Source organism: Dioscorea cayenensis, chromosome 9 (genome assembly GCF_009730915.1).
Source record: "Dioscorea cayenensis subsp. rotundata cultivar TDr96_F1 chromosome 9, TDr96_F1_v2_PseudoChromosome.rev07_lg8_w22 25.fasta, whole genome shotgun sequence".
Taxonomy (NCBI): Eukaryota; Viridiplantae; Streptophyta; class Magnoliopsida; order Dioscoreales; family Dioscoreaceae; genus Dioscorea; species Dioscorea cayenensis.
Genome location: NC_052479.1, coordinates 5,343,313 through 5,358,949, shown reverse-complemented (window position 1 = coordinate 5,358,949; position 15,637 = coordinate 5,343,313). Strand labels below are relative to the sequence as shown.

Sequence of the window (15,637 nt, the reverse complement as noted above, 5' to 3'; positions counted from 1 at the left end):
TTTCTTTTTATTTTTTGTTGTTCCATCAAAATCATGCATTCCTGGTTTATATTATATTTTTTTTTCTATTAGATTTGGCAAAAATATTCAAAGATGACCCAAACAATAAAAGATTTTTTATTTTTTTTTAAATGTCCACATGATATATTGGTTTGCAAGTAACCTTTTACTCATTAAATTTTCTTTCATATTTTTATTTTCAGTTGACTAGTACAACTGAAAATGACATGATCTTACAAACTTACAAGAGCATAAATAAACTAATACATGAATATAGAAAATCACAGACTTCATTATGTTTTTATAATATTTTCTTTACACATGCACTTGAATCCATCCATATTCCTAAAAATCTTGTACTTGAGCAACTTGAAAATTTTTTAAAATAATGCAACTTCAAACTCTATTTTACAGTACCAACTTTATATTCAAGAAAGACGACTTCTACTTTGGATGTTTACACATTGAGAAAGAACAATTACAATACATGACATAAAAACAAGTTGAACAAACTAAAGAATATAATTCAATGTGAACTATAAAGTACCATATATAGCAATTAACAAATGAATTATGAACCTAGCTATATATATATATTACTGGTGGATATTGGTAGTAGCTGCATGGCCAGCACCAGGGCTAGGACCAGGGTTCTTCATCCCTCCAAGAGTATCCATGTTTGTGAAGCTATGACCTGCACCTGGACTTGGCCCTCCACTCTTAACACCACCAAGGATCAACTTGTTTGGCAAACCATCACTCCGGCCGCCTTGTTCGAGCACGTCGAAAGGCCGAGCACTTGCTGAAAAGATGAACCATGCCAACACCAAAGAAATCATCAAGTTAAAACTCTTTGATGAGTAGTTCAAAACCATGGCTAATAATGCTTGATGTTTTAGGGTTCTTAGGATATATGCTTTGGAGAGAGGGCTTGTTAGGGTTTTATAGAGACTTAAGTGATGAACTAGTTTGACTAAAGAGAAGTCTTTGTTAATATTTAAGCATGTGATAGGGAATGCGGAAGCATCCTAGTTGATGCTTGTGAAGAATGGAAACAAGGTTTCTTGGTTTGAAGGTAAAGAATGGGAGTTATTTTGTTCAAAAAGTTGAATGTGGCATATAAGACTTTTAGAGTTTGATATGGAATTAAACGAAAAGCATTCAACTAACCATTTGTTCTATGTGGAAGTTGACTGTAAAGAGCATTAGAACTAGAATTTGGATGTGCTTGTATTGAAAGTTTGGAAGTTTGATATTGAATTCAATGCAAGCATGCAACAAACAATTTTGGTTTTTCAGCCTATGGCTGCCTGGTACAAGTCTTAGTTCAACCATTTTGGGTAACCTTAAAATTTTTTGTTTATTTAAATAAGTTATCCTAATATTTAGTCAATGTCCAAGTTGTGTGTTTGGTTGGGAAAGGATGTAGATTCCAATATATTTGGCTATATATATATATATATATATATATATATATATATGTATATATTTGAATAGCTTGGAAGTAGGAATTTATTTTCCAAAATTGTTGAACTTTAGATTAGAATATAATTAATATATATATATATATATATATATCAATAGTTAGTTATATATAATTTAATTTGAAATATTTATTTTAATTACTATTAATAATTATAAGAAAATTTTCATCTAGCTCAAATTTAAATTTTGGTCAAAACACATGATGCAATCATCTCTGGACTTCAAGTTAACGTGCGTGCACGCACAAATATTAAATTAAATATCTAAATATTTGTTTTTTTAGAAAAAAATTCTTTAATATATGTCAGCATGGATTAAGTTATTCTTTTTTCATATTACTTGTCATGTTTTCGTGATGACTTCTATTTCTACTTGCAAAATAATTCTATTGATTTTGGCTCTATGAATAATTTTGTCAACAAATTGACCCTATCCCTATTATGTCAGCCGATGTCTTTGAATATTACGTTTATAGCTCCTTTTAACAAAGTCATATCATTATTTATTTATGAATAAAAAACTAAATATTTTTATTATTCTTCAGCCACACATAATTAACTTTGAAATTAAAAATTTATTTGCCATCAATACATCTTCAATTTTCCCAATGGGCTCATGCAAAGCTCAAGGCTTATTCATGAGTTGGCCTCTTTTCTCTTAGAGATGAACTTCATTGGTTCATGGATCTTAAGTTTGAAGCAATTGCATGTTCAATTTCTGGCTATGTCTAGCTCCAAAGGGGAACATTTAATATTCTTTGAACTTTCAATTTTTTTTTTTCTCCAATATTTATTTTTTAAAAAAAACTTATGTACTTGCACATTCATCATCACATATGTTAGACCAATAACCTAATTTTCCATGATTAAATCAAACATTTCATTGGATTAACACTTCATGTGTTAATCTCATGATCAATACACGTAGCAAGAAAAAGTCTTCGAAAAAACACTCAATAAAAAAAGTTAAATTAATTCAAACTTATTCACTGCTATATTTGGTTAAGGGGTTCATTGCAATGTTACATATATGCCAAAAAAAATTTATACTATCTAATTATTTAAGTAAATATATTTAATAAGTAAGTTTTACCAATCATTAACATTAATAAGTAAATAGCATTGCTTAAAAAATTAAAAATTTAATTCTGAAATAATTATTTAAATTATTTATTCAAGTTTATACAAAAATTTTCCATTCAAAACTCTATTTTCAAAGTCTAAAAATTTAATGAGAGTTTGATCAACTTGCCAAATGGATTGATCAAAATTCCATGCATGCCATCTCTTGAATCCAAGTCACTTGGTGATGCAAATCCAACACATGCATGCGCTAATGTAAACTATGTATATATATATATATAGAGCCTGTATATGTAAGTTATAATTAATTAATTTATCTTTTTACATAACATCTCTTTCTTAATTGTGCTTATTAATAAAGGATCCGGGGTTTTTTTTCTTTAGCTTCTAGATCTTCATTCTCCATCTCCAAGAGTTCATAAGATCTGGACCTCCTGATTACCATCTTTAGATTCAAGTCATCGACAACTCTGGGACCTCATCTCTAGAGCTATAATCTGGAATATTTGGCCGGAAAGAAATAATCGAATCTTTAATTTAATTACTTTACTTTTTAACTCGATTATTTTTAAAATTGCTAATATGCTCATTTCTTGGTTTTCATTAGTCATAGATCCACACCAGCACTTGCCAATTGAAGCTTCTCAGAAGATTAAGTGCTCTATGGATTTCATGAGCACTAGAGTTTCATCAAATACCGACAATATAATTCACGAGCCAAATAGGGAGTAGTTGACTACTTCAGACAGTTGGTCAGGCCTGAGACACCAGACGGCGGATTTCACCAGCCTAACTATTTTTTTCTTTCCTTTGCTTTGTATTTCCGATTGTTTCTTCCTTTCCTTAAAGTGTGCTTCACCCCTAGTGAGAGCCACTAGCTTCTGTAATTTCTTTTTGGGCTTTTGTTTGTTTGTTTGCGTGTTTGTTTGTTACTTTTTCAATAAATGTATGGTTTATCCATTTTTTTTTTAAAATTACAAGCATGATTTCATGGTTAGAAGGTACAAGTCATATATGAGAGTTTGTTTGTTAATATATTCAGCTTGAGTTGCCATTAATTTATGGGATCTTAGACTAGACTAACTTATGCATGCATTGTGGAATGTTTACCAAATAAAAAGAATTATTAAGACAAAAAACGGGTCATGTGATGTCATTGGTGTCTTCATTGTAGACAAGTCATACTGAGAATATATAATTGACTTGCATTTTTTTTTATATTTAACAAAATTCCATTCAATTCAACAAAGAACCAAATTCAAGATCAAACTCCTACTTTCTACTTCTCATTCTCCACATGCTTAAAATTAAGTAAACACAAGTTGCATGCATTTTCTTCTAATTGAATATCTATATAAACCTAAACAATCACTAGTGTTGATATGTGGAGTTAATTAATTAGGCATGGCAATGGGGACAAGAGTGAGCATGAAGGTGCTTCTTTGTATGATGATAATTGCATGCATGATGATGTTCTTAGCTTATGCAAGGCCATTAAACATGGCGGAGAGTAGCGTTGATCGTGAATCAATGAAGGTTAGCTTCTTCACAAACATGAACACTTTGGGTGGGATCAAGGACGCAGGGCCAAGCCCTGGTGCTGGCCATGGAGCTATTGCCAAAGTGCACAAGTGATATAATAAATTTGTTCATTATAATTTATTGTTTGTATTTGTTTTTTTCTTCCTTAATTAATTGTAATATGTCTATTGATATATATAATAGTTGTTGTATGACCATGTACTTGGGATTTTATAAAGAGAAATAAACTATTCATTAATTTTGGTATTAATTTCACCGATTTCATCTATATAATTACTTGAACATTTAGAAGAGAAACTTTGAAATGTAAAGTATATTCCTAACAAATAATTAATATAGGTTATTTAAACTTGTTGCAACTCCATGAAGAAAATTATAGGCATTTCTTATTACAAGTAATTAAAGATTAACTTAAAAAATTAGATAATCACTAGTGGAAGAAGAGGTATATAAGAAAGCTTAATACATCACCAATCTCTTGATTAATTTCTTCAAAAGAAGATGGGTGCTTTATATATATATATATATACATACAGACATACAACCACATATATGCATGCATGTGGCTAAGAAATCCTAATCCTAATCGGTTGCTAATTTTAACTTTAATTAGTTTCAAAATTATAATAAGTCAATTTTACAAGACACTTTTCAATACAATATATTTTAGGATTTTTTGTTAGTTTATTCTTGAAAATTCAATTAATTGTGTGTTTGCTCAGCTTGAACCGCTCTCATGGGTTGCTTTGTTTTGTGATAAGAATCCTGTGATTGAGAAACCTTGGGTTGCTTTGTTTTCTGATAATCGACATAAAGATTTGGGTAGTGAATTGAGGTTTGTTCCACTTGCTGTCTCTAATGGACAGAGAGTTGCCCGATTTCATTCGGCTGATGTAAAACAACAGGAGTCAAGGTGGAGGAATACACTGGTAAGCTGTGTGTATGGGTTACAGCCAAGGCTTGAGAGACTGTCTTTTTTAATTTTGCTATGATTAGGTGGAAGAAGTATGGTTTATTATCTATTTCTAAGGTGAATTCGAAGTTGTTTCTTTTCCATTTTAAATAAGGAAGAGGGGTGTAATCAGCTATTGAAGGGTGAGCCATTTTCTTTTGATAATTGACCTCTTATTTTGAAGAAGTGGTAGTCGAGGATGAGTTCAGATATTTCATCAGTTTTCTCTTTGCCTTCTTGGATTCTACACCCTGGTCTACTGTGGGAATTTTGGTCTCCTTTAATGCCGAGCAAAATAGGTAGTGTTTGAATTGTGGTGTTCCCCTTCAATGTGATAAGTGTACTTTGTCTTTGATGTAATTGGGTTATGCTCGTATTCTTGTTGATATGGATGTGCTTATGGGGAGTTTCCTTGAAGTTATTGAATTGCAAAATGAAAATAGTACTGGTTTTTCTCAAAAGATTGTGTTTGAGTGGTGGCCTATTGTATGTTATCACTGCAGGAAATTTGGGCATTCAAAGCAAGATTGTGGTTTGATGAAAAAGCAAAAATCTGTGTGGAAATTTAAAGATAAGCACTCTCAGGATAAGAGGGGAAAGGGGAGCTTGTGGTGTTTGGAGCCTCTGCTGTAAATACTAGTCATTTTGAGGGGTTGGCAAGTCAAAAGGATGAGGCTGGAGGTCAATCTAGAGATCCTGCTGACAGTAATTCCATTGGTGCTCTAGATGCAGAAGTACAGAAGAGGTCTATTCTTCATGTATGGCTATGTGATGTAAGGAAGGAAGTATCTGTTAATGGTGTGCCAGATATTTCCAATTCTAATTCTGGGAGTGGGAACAAATCTCCTAGCTTAGACCCTTCCAAAGTTGTGGAGGCTTCTTCTATTGGGGGAGATTTCCCTACTGGTTTGGTTGGTGTTCAGGAATTAAAGGAAAAGCCGTTTGTTTCCTTGCAATATGGGATATCTTATAATGTGCCTAGTTGTAGTAATCAATTTGAGCTTTTGGATGTTGGTAAGAAGGAATGTACTTCTAAGCTTACTGTGGTGGATGGTAAGAGAGGTAGGAAGTCTTCTCTCTCAAAAGTGTTAAAAGATGATTATGTCTTGGAATATTAGAGGATTGAATAATATGCTTAAACAAGCTGAAATTAAAGCAATGCTTCCGAAGTAAAAGCTCAATATTATGGGTGTTTTGGAGACAAGAGTAGGTGAAATGAATGTAGATAATGTGTTTGCTAGGTTGAGGTTTCCAAATTGGAAGCTAATGCACAACTACTCTAGTAGTGATATGGGGAGGATATGGGTTTTATTTGATCCTAATATAGCACAGTTGTTTGTTGTGGAATATGGCTTATAATTTATTCATTGTAGGATCATTTGGCACAATAAGATTTTTTTTCTGGACTTGTGTGTATGGGTCCTATGATATGTCTTCTAGGAAGCTATTATGGCAAGATCTAAGAAGGCTTGGCAGGAATGTTGATGCTCCTTGGCTTATTCAGGGGGATTTTAATGCTGTATTAAGTAATGGTGATAAAATTGGTGGGATTCCTATTAATATTGAGGCAACAAATGATTTTCAGGAGTGTCTATTGAATCTAGATTTGCAAGAGGCAGTGCCTATGATTGGGCCAAGGTTCACTTAGACAAACTTTCAAGAGGGTGTTTGAAGGACCTATAGGAAAATTGATTGGTACTTCAGTAATCTTATGTGGCTTAACAGGTGGGGTGATAGCCTATGCTCGGTGTTGAATTCAGGTGTATTTGATCATTGCAGTTTGCTGGTAAAATTTGGTAAAGGTTGCAAGAGGATTAAGGCTCACTTCTGATTCTTTAGCATGTGTTGTGAGCATCCAAATTTCTTTAAAGTTGTTCAGAGAGTGTGGGGTACCTAAATTGATGGTGGGAATATGTTTTGGGTCTACCAAAAGTTAAAACTTCTAAGGGTTGAATTGAGACAACTTAATAGTAGTGCTTTTGGTATGATCTTAGATAGAGTACGAAGTATAGATGTGGTCTTGAAAATATCCGGAGCCAATTGTTGACTGGTCCTTTCAATTTGGATGTACAGAGAAAACAGAAATCTCAAGTGTTGCAATTACAACAACTATTGGCTTGGGAGGAAAATTTTTTAAAGCAAAAATCAAGATGCCAATGAATTAGAGAAGGAGATCAAAATTCAAAATTCTTCTTTCGCATGATGCAATAAAGGAAAGCTAAGAATTTTATATCTCAGTTAACATTGAAAAATGGAGTTATATATATGTTGTGACCAATCCTCTATCTTTGAGGCAATTCTGAAGTATTATAAGGAGTTTTGGCCATGCTCACTCAAGGAATGGTAAATTTGATGCTTCTATTTTTCATGAGAAGGTTGTACCTAGTAATTTGTGGGGAATTTTAGACAAGGAGGTATCTGTTCAAGAGGTACAGGAGGCTCTGTGGAGTATCAAGAATGATAAAAGCCCTGGACCTGATGGTTTCAATAGTTTTTTCTTCAAAAAATCGTGGAGTATTGTGGGCCCTAATATTATTGCAGCTATTAAGGATTATTTTAGGAATGGGCTATGTTAAGGCAAGCCAATTCAACTTTCATTACCCTTATTCCTAAGGTTTCTAGTCTGCAAACATTGAATGAGTATCGGCCAATATCCTATTGAAATGTGATCTACAAGATCATTTCTAAAATCCTTTCAAGTAGGTTGAGAGGCATATTGAATCATATTCTGAGTCACAATCAATCTGCATTCATTCTAAGTAGAAGAATTGCAGACAATATTTTGTTAGCTCATGAACTAGTCAGGGGATATCATAGGGAGAAAGACTCCTATTATGATATTAAAGTGTACTTCCAAAAAGCATATGACTATTTTTCATGGGACTTTCTGAAGAGATATTGATTGCTTTTAGATTTCTACCACATTTCATCATGCTAGTTATGAATTCTGTGAGGTCTTGCATGTTTTCAATTATGATAAATGGACAGTTGGAGGGGTATTTTCAAGGGAAACAAGGCCTGAGATAAGGAGATCCAATATCTCCTCTATTATTTGTGTTGTGCATGGATACTTTACAAGGGTTCTTAATAAAGCTGCAACTCAAAAGTTTGTTTTTCATAAGCACTGCCATGAGATGAAGTTAAATCATCTGTGTTTTGCGGATGATCTATTTGTTTTTCTAGTGGGGATGTTGGATCAATTATGATTATTCAATCAATCATTCAACACTTTAAAACTATATCTGGACTTCAACCTAATTTACATAAGAATATGATCACTACACCAAAGTAGGGCTTCTGCGGCGTTTATTTAGTGGCGTTTATGAAAAACCCCGCCAATATAATTTATTTAGCGGCGTTTTTTAGACATAAACGCCGCCATATTCTTTCCGGGTTTTAAATAATTTTCGCTTGGAAAAAGATTTACATTAGCGGCGTTTTTTTTAAAAACGCAGGTAACATAGAGGCGTTTCTTGAAATACACGCCGCCAAATTAATTCGGGAAATAAGAGTAATTAAAGTTCAAAAATTTAATTTTTATTAGTGGCGTTTATTTTATTTGGTGGCTCTTATATAATAAAACGCCGGTAAGATAATTTATGGGCTTGGAGAATTTAACATGTGGAAAATATATATTTAATTTAGCAGTGATTATTTTAGTAAACGCGAGGGATATATATTGATATGGCGGCATTGTTGGGGTTATTGGGGTTAAAATTATCTGCGAAAATAAAATTTATATAACAGCGTTTATATTAATAAACGCCGGTAAAGTTTAATGTAAAGATTAAAACTTTTTCTTTCGATTTCTCTCCCCTTGTTTCTTCTTTATTTCTCTCCACACCGCACGTTGTTCTCCTTTCGCCCTGTCTTCTTTTACTTCTTGAGCACAATTGAAGCTATCGAGTTCCTAAGGTGATCATTTCCCCCTTGGTATATTATTTGATTATGGATTTCATGTGGTTGATTGGGTTTTTGTTTGGGAAGAATTAATTATTTGAGCTATTTTTTTAGGGTTTTGAAGAAGGCCGCCGCCGCCACCGTGAGTACTCGTCGGAGCTACCGGAATCGCTGAACGCTGATGAGCTTCGTCTTCATTGGAATCACGGCATAACCTTCGATTGTGTAAGTTGTGAGCTTTATCTTAAGGCATTATTCCCTCTCCTTGCAACTATTTCTTCACTGCAATGTGGAAATATAATGAGAATATTAAGATATACTCCATAACTCGAACAACTGTTTTTTTTTTCTTTTTTATTATTGTCTTGTGTGGTTCTTGGGAATTATCGGATGTATGGATGAATCTCGATGCTCTTCTTTGGAACAGGGATTGGAGACCAGTGTAAGAATCGAGGGGTGAAGCAATTCACTGAGCTTTTGAGGGAGTGGTCGAGATAGCCGGGGTATTGCATGTATGGGTTCTTTGTTTTGTTTTTTTAATTTTGTGAACATTAAGGTTTGAATGATGGTTCTTGATTTTGTTTCTCAGATATTTCATGTGGGTTGAATCTTTATTCACATATCAACATCTCTTTAATGCTGTATCTTGAACTCTTTTCTTGTTGATGTGGCGAATTTTATAGGGAATCAATAGGAGGGAGATAGTTTCAATCTTTTTTTTTTAACATTAAGAAATGGAATCTCTTTTTTAAGTCATTATTCACATATCAGCATCTCTGGTTTGCTGTATATTGAGTCCTTTATCATTGATGTGCCAAATCACGTAGAGAATCAACACGAGAGAGACCTGTCCAATCCTTATTTTAGTATCAAAAACATAATCATGAATTGAGATAAGCTTGTTTGGTTTTCTATAGAAAGTAATTGTCTATAATATTTATGGAATTCTAAGCCGTCTATATTATCTATGCACTATAAAATTAAAAATTAAAATTTAAAAAGATGTCAATTAGAGTCCTCAAGAATGTCAAAGACGGTATTGCAACACTACTTGTTATATATGTTGCTCAAAATGTCATAACTATACTAGAAGTTTTTAGTTTTGGGAAATTATTCATTCTTTATTCATTAGAAATTTACAAAGATGTATATATATGTATGCCATATGCCATATACTTTATCTATATCTATCGTGCACATATATATCAGTGTCTGTATTTACATGATTATACGGTGGTGACAAATTGGGCTGATATACATGCATGACATGCAATTAGCAAGGATATTCCATATATATCTAATCACCTTTTTCTAAGATAACAATGTTATGCATGCATTCTCATCATGCATGTGTAAACGTTTGTTGTTATTGGCCTTTTCTTGAAGCATTAATTTGTTAGTTTTTTTTATTGAAACATGTGTTCAAGTATTTCACTCTTATTTAAGATACGGGCCTTAGATTGAAGAGTTCACTCTATCTTAATACATGATTAAGCCATGAGTAAAATCTAATAATAATATATGTGTGTTTATAATGACTTATCTAAATTGTAAATAAAAAGTAGGTCTTGTTTATATTAAACAGATTGATAACTTTGTGTGTGTGTGTGTGTGTGTGTATTTAACGATTTTTCAAAGAAAAAGATGAAGTTTCTAGAGAAGTTCGAAGCAAGAACAAATTAACATGTGAAACATGTATGACCATCATATATAGTAATCTCTTTTATCTTTAAATATTTATGTTAGAAAAAGAAGCATTATGGAATAATTGTAATTTTCTTCATCATTAAAACTTCATTCCAATAAACTAGTGCATGGAAAAGGAATGATATTCCCTTCTCACTTATGAGTCATGTGAATTATTCCCTTCTTTGTTAGATTATGTTTTCCATAGTTTCACCTTGATTTATAAGACCCAATGTGTTTACATCAATTAAAAAATAGCTACAAAGTAAAAATTCTATAGTTTCACCTTGATGTATATCTTAATGTGTTAAGGTGAAATATGCTTTCATTTAGAATATTGTGAATAATTTTTTAATATATTAAGCAGAAATGGCGTAAGTCACGATTGAGTCAAGAATACGAAGATGGAGTCGAACAATTTCTCAATTTTGCATTTGCCAACTCAAGTGAAGATGATAGGATCATTTGCCCTTGCATAAAGTGTGTGAATATCCATTGGCAAACACGTGAAACAGTGCTTGAACATTTAGTTTGTGATGGCATTCTACAAGGTTACACATGTTGGTTTTTTCATGGAGAGCGTGTACCGTCACCTATCCATGAGCCAACAAACACATTTACATCTCCATCAAACTCTAATCCTCACTTCCAAACTTCTCGTACAAGACCAAATAGTTTGGAAGAATTATTGCGGGATGCTTTCAACACCCATCAAGTTGATAACGAGGGCCTACCATCTACTGCCGATGAATTCAATGTTGAGGTGAATGATGGAGGTGAAGCTCCTATAGAAGTTGATGAACAACCTTCTAAAGAAGCGGCAAAGTTTTACAAGTTGCTTGAAGATATGAACGACAAACTTTATGAGGGATCGCATCATTCTAGATTGTATTTTTGCATTCGACTTTTCCATCTGAAATGCATGTGCGGGATGACTGCTAAAGGCCTTGACCACTTGATTGAATTTTTACAAGAATTTTTTCCCTCGGCCGCAATTCCTGAAAGTAGTCATGAGTCGAAGAAAGTTATTAAGGATTTGGGTCTTGGGATGAAAAAATTCATAGTTGTCCAAATGACTGCATGCTATATTGGGAACATAATGAAGGTAAGCAATCTTGTCATATTTGTGGTCGTTCTCGCTGGGTTTCTACTGATTCTGGTGAACGTTTGAATGATGACAATGAAGTGGTTCACAAGAGACCTGCGAAGGTTTTACGGTATTTTCCATTAATACCATGACTGTAGAGACTTTTCATGTCGACTAAGACTTCTGCTGATATTATCTGGCATGCTAATGGTCGGACCAATGATGAACTGTTACGACACCCTGCTGATGCTGAGGCATGGAAATCATTTGATGCAAGATATCCTGACTCCGCTTTTGATCTTAGAAATGTTAGGCTTCGTCTTTCTTCGGATGGGTTTAACCCATTCAAATTATTAAGTACTTCTTATAGCACTTGGCCAGTGGTGTTGATTCCTTATAACTTGCCACCGTGGAGTGGGATGAAACAAACTTCTTTTCTTTTGTCAATGATTATTCCTGGAGACAAAGGTCCTGGAGACAATATTGACATCTACTTACAACCTCTTATTAAAGAGTTAAAGCAATTATGGGTTGGTGTAGAGACGTACGATGCATCTGTAAGGAGATATTTCAATATGCGGGCTGCCTTGTTATGGACTATTAATGATTTCTCTGCTTACGCAAATTTATCAGGTTGGAGCACTAAAGGGAAATATGCTTGTCCTTCTTGTGCTGCAGAAACTTCTTCACAATGGTTAACTAATGGCCAGAAGTTTTGTTATATGGCACATCGGCGGTGGCTAGAACATAATCATCCATACAAATCTCAGAAATATCTGTTTGATGGTAATGTAGAGATGCGTGGAGCTCCTTCAGTTACTACTGGATATGATATTTTATTAATGTTGAAAGAGTTGCAATTTTATTATGGAAAGCATGGAAAAAGCAAACTAAAAAAATCAAACAATAATAACAAAGCGAAGAAAAGACCACAACAAGTATCTGATATTGACTTGGAAATTGATGATGACGAAGTACAAGAAGAGGAATCAACTAAAGCAGCTTTGTGGAAGAAGAGAAGCATATTCTTTGATTTACCATATTGGCAGCACAACCTGCTTCGCCATAACTTGGATGTGATGCACATTGAGAAGAATGTTTGTGAAAATATTGTTGGAACACTTCTTAATGTTGATGGGAAATCAAAAGATAATCTAAAATGCAGACTTGATTTGGTTGACATGGGAATTCGTCGAGAGCTTCATCCTCAATATCTTCCCAATGGCAAAACAAGACTACCACCTGCTTCTTTCTCCATGACAAAAAAGAAAAAGACCTATTTTGTCAAGTCTTGAAGACTATAAAAGTCCCAGATGCTCACTCTTCAAATATATCAAAATGTGTAAATCAGAAGGAGCGAAAACTTCAGTCTTTAAAATCGCATGATTATCACATATTGCTGCATGATTTGCTTCCAATTGCTTTGAGGTCATCCATGTCAAAGCAAGTGACTCACGCCATTTCAGAGCTTTGTAACATATTCAAAATTATTTGCAGTAAAGTTCTTAAGGTGGAAGATCTTGTCAACCTTCAATATAGAGCAACAATAGTTTTGTGTCATTTAGAAAAGATTTTCCCACCTGCATTCTTTACTGTAATGGTGCACTTGGTTGTCCATCTACCAATGGAGGCCAAAATCGGTGGACCTGTGTATTATCGATGGATGTATCCAATCGAGAGGTATTATTTTGCTAAAACATTAATTTATTATAATTTCTTGTCAATCAAACTTCTATAGGTTAACAATCACAACAATTCTGTTGTAGGTTTTTGCTCAAGTTAAAATCTTATGTTCGGAATAAACGATATCCTGAAGGATCTATTGCTGAAGGATTTTTAGCAGAAGAATGTGTCACTTTTTGTTCTAGGTATTTGGTTGATGTTGAAACGATATTTGATAGACCTAGGAGAAATTTAACACAAGTGCAACATGAGCTACTTGCAAAGTCGTATTTATTTGAAAGTGGTGGAGAACCAATAGGGAAAGTTGAATTAGCACAGTTAGATGATAGATCATGGACGCAAGCACATCGTTATGTGTTATTTCACTATAAAGCTATTGAATCACTCCAAATGTAAGTTAAATACTTCACATTTCTTATTTGGTGTGTTAGAAGTTTTTAACATTTTTCATCATTACTTGTAGTGAGTATAGAAATATTTTGAAAGATCAAACAAGAGGTCGACGTTCAAATGCTCGTGATCTTGATAGGAAATTTACTGAAACTTTTCATGAATGGTTGGGAGAAATGGTAAGCAACTAGAAAATCTTATAACTTGAACAATTCTCTATTAGTATTTTTATAATTGGATTCATGTAACTTGTATAGGTTTCTCATGGAAAAAATGTGTCAGAAGAAATTAAATTTCTTGCACAAGGTCCAAATAGGATTGTTAAGAGATATAAATGACTCGTCATTAATGGATTTTGATTCCATACTAAAGCTCGAGAAAGATTGAGGCGAACTCAAAATTCTGGATGTCTTGTTACTTCTTCGACAATGAGCTATGCCAGTGCTAGGGATGCTAATCCATTGGAAGGAAATGTTGACTCCTATGGGGTGCTAAATGATATAATTGAGTTAGACTACTTTAACAAGTTCAAGGTTGTGTTATTTCGTTGTGATTGGGCTGATGTGAATAATAGTAGGGGGCTCAAGAAAGATAGATATGGATTTACAATGGTAAATTTCTCTCGCACGATTCACACTAGTAAACATATCCTCGATGAGCCTTATGTGTTTTCATCACAAGTGAAGCAAGTTTTTTATTCTGAAGATCCTAAAGAAACTGGTTGGTTTGTTGTGATACGTAATCAACCAAGGGAAGTGTATGACATGGGTGATGAAACAACAGATGATGGACCTCGGACTGAATGTTTACCTTCTTCTCATGAGAGTATCTTCAATGATAATGATGACGGTCAATGGGCCAGTGAAGATGTTGACGAGGACATTTATGACTTTTGACAGTTAGCAATGTCTTATACCAATTGTAATGACTTTACTTGATTTTTAAGGTAAGCCATATCTTGTTTGTAATGTCTTTTTCATACTTGACTTGGTCACATCTTTGTACTGTCATCTGTTAATGTTCAATCTCATGGTTCTGTCAATTAAGAAGTTCACTTGTTTGTAATGTCTTCTTCATCTTTGCATATATATGATATATATTGTTGTTCTTGTAGTTTACTTGTTATGTGCATATATATAATTATTCAAACAATGTTTTATAAATACAGGTTGAAATTGGAAACTACGATATCTTCTATGAGATGGGCATTTAGCTATCTTTAGATCAGGTACCAATAAAAGTCTTCCTATAAGTATCATTAGTTCATAAACAAAGAAATAAATGTTATCAAACATATTCTTCTGTTTTTCTTGTCTGATAAATATGCAGATAGTAAAGCTAACACAAGAAACAAATAAGATTCTTCCATTCACAACACTGCTGTCACTGCACACACATTAATTCTTCTTGATCAGGTAAATGTTATAATTTTAAATCAGAGTTTTTCAGTCATCTAAATTTTTTTCGTCTAATGCCATCTTTTTGTTGAAAAAGCAGGTAAACCTGGTAGAAGCACTTGAACAGGAAGGCGATAACATTATTCAACCAGAAGGTGGAAAATGTTCTAATTCTTCAAAACCAAGGATTCTTGGTTTAATTGAAAAGATATATATATATATATACCTTCTCAATATATATATGATATATATTAGAATCTTCCAATTTCTTGTGGTTTTTACTGAGACTTTCTTTGCAGGAAACTTTTAAGCTTCATTTGGATTGTTCAGATCTGTCTGATTACCAACTTTATCCTTGCAATAGTTCTCAGATTCATTGTTTTAAAGTTTCCGTCATTAAAGCTTTATCCTTTCAAGCTTCATATTTTTTTTC

The 15,637-nt window shown here is 33.4% G+C and overlaps 1 protein-coding gene across 6 annotated transcripts; it reads left to right on the top strand.

Moving 5' to 3' along the window:
• Positions 1–4,821: 4,821 nt before the first annotated feature.
• On the top strand, positions 4,822–15,538 carry LOC120269169. Of its 6 annotated transcripts, none has more exons than XM_039276496.1 (12): positions 4,822–5,038; positions 5,565–8,976; positions 9,076–9,186; positions 9,389–9,473; positions 11,015–13,414; positions 13,501–13,809; positions 13,881–13,986; positions 14,065–14,753; positions 14,976–15,035; positions 15,137–15,222; positions 15,302–15,359; positions 15,504–15,534. In XM_039276496.1, the coding sequence occupies exon 5, from the start codon at positions 11,902–11,904 to the stop codon at positions 13,027–13,029; it is 1,128 nt and encodes a 375-aa protein (XP_039132430.1). In that variant the 5' UTR covers positions 4,822–5,038; positions 5,565–8,976; positions 9,076–9,186; positions 9,389–9,473; positions 11,015–11,901; the 3' UTR covers positions 13,030–13,414; positions 13,501–13,809; positions 13,881–13,986; positions 14,065–14,753; positions 14,976–15,035; positions 15,137–15,222; positions 15,302–15,359; positions 15,504–15,534. The 6 variants fall into 6 exon arrangements, 5 of the variants coding, with proteins under 5 accessions (XP_039132430.1, XP_039132429.1, XP_039132428.1 ...); XM_039276495.1 differs by having other exon boundaries at positions 4,822–5,360; XM_039276494.1 differs by having other exon boundaries at positions 4,822–8,976; positions 14,065–14,418; positions 14,513–14,753.
• The last annotated feature ends 99 nt before the right edge of the window (positions 15,539–15,637 follow it).

Coding starts and splice junctions, on each gene's coding strand:
- LOC120269169 (XM_039276493.1), top strand. CDS start 11,902: ATGTCGACTAAGACTTCTGCTGATATTATCTGGCATGCTAATGGTCGG.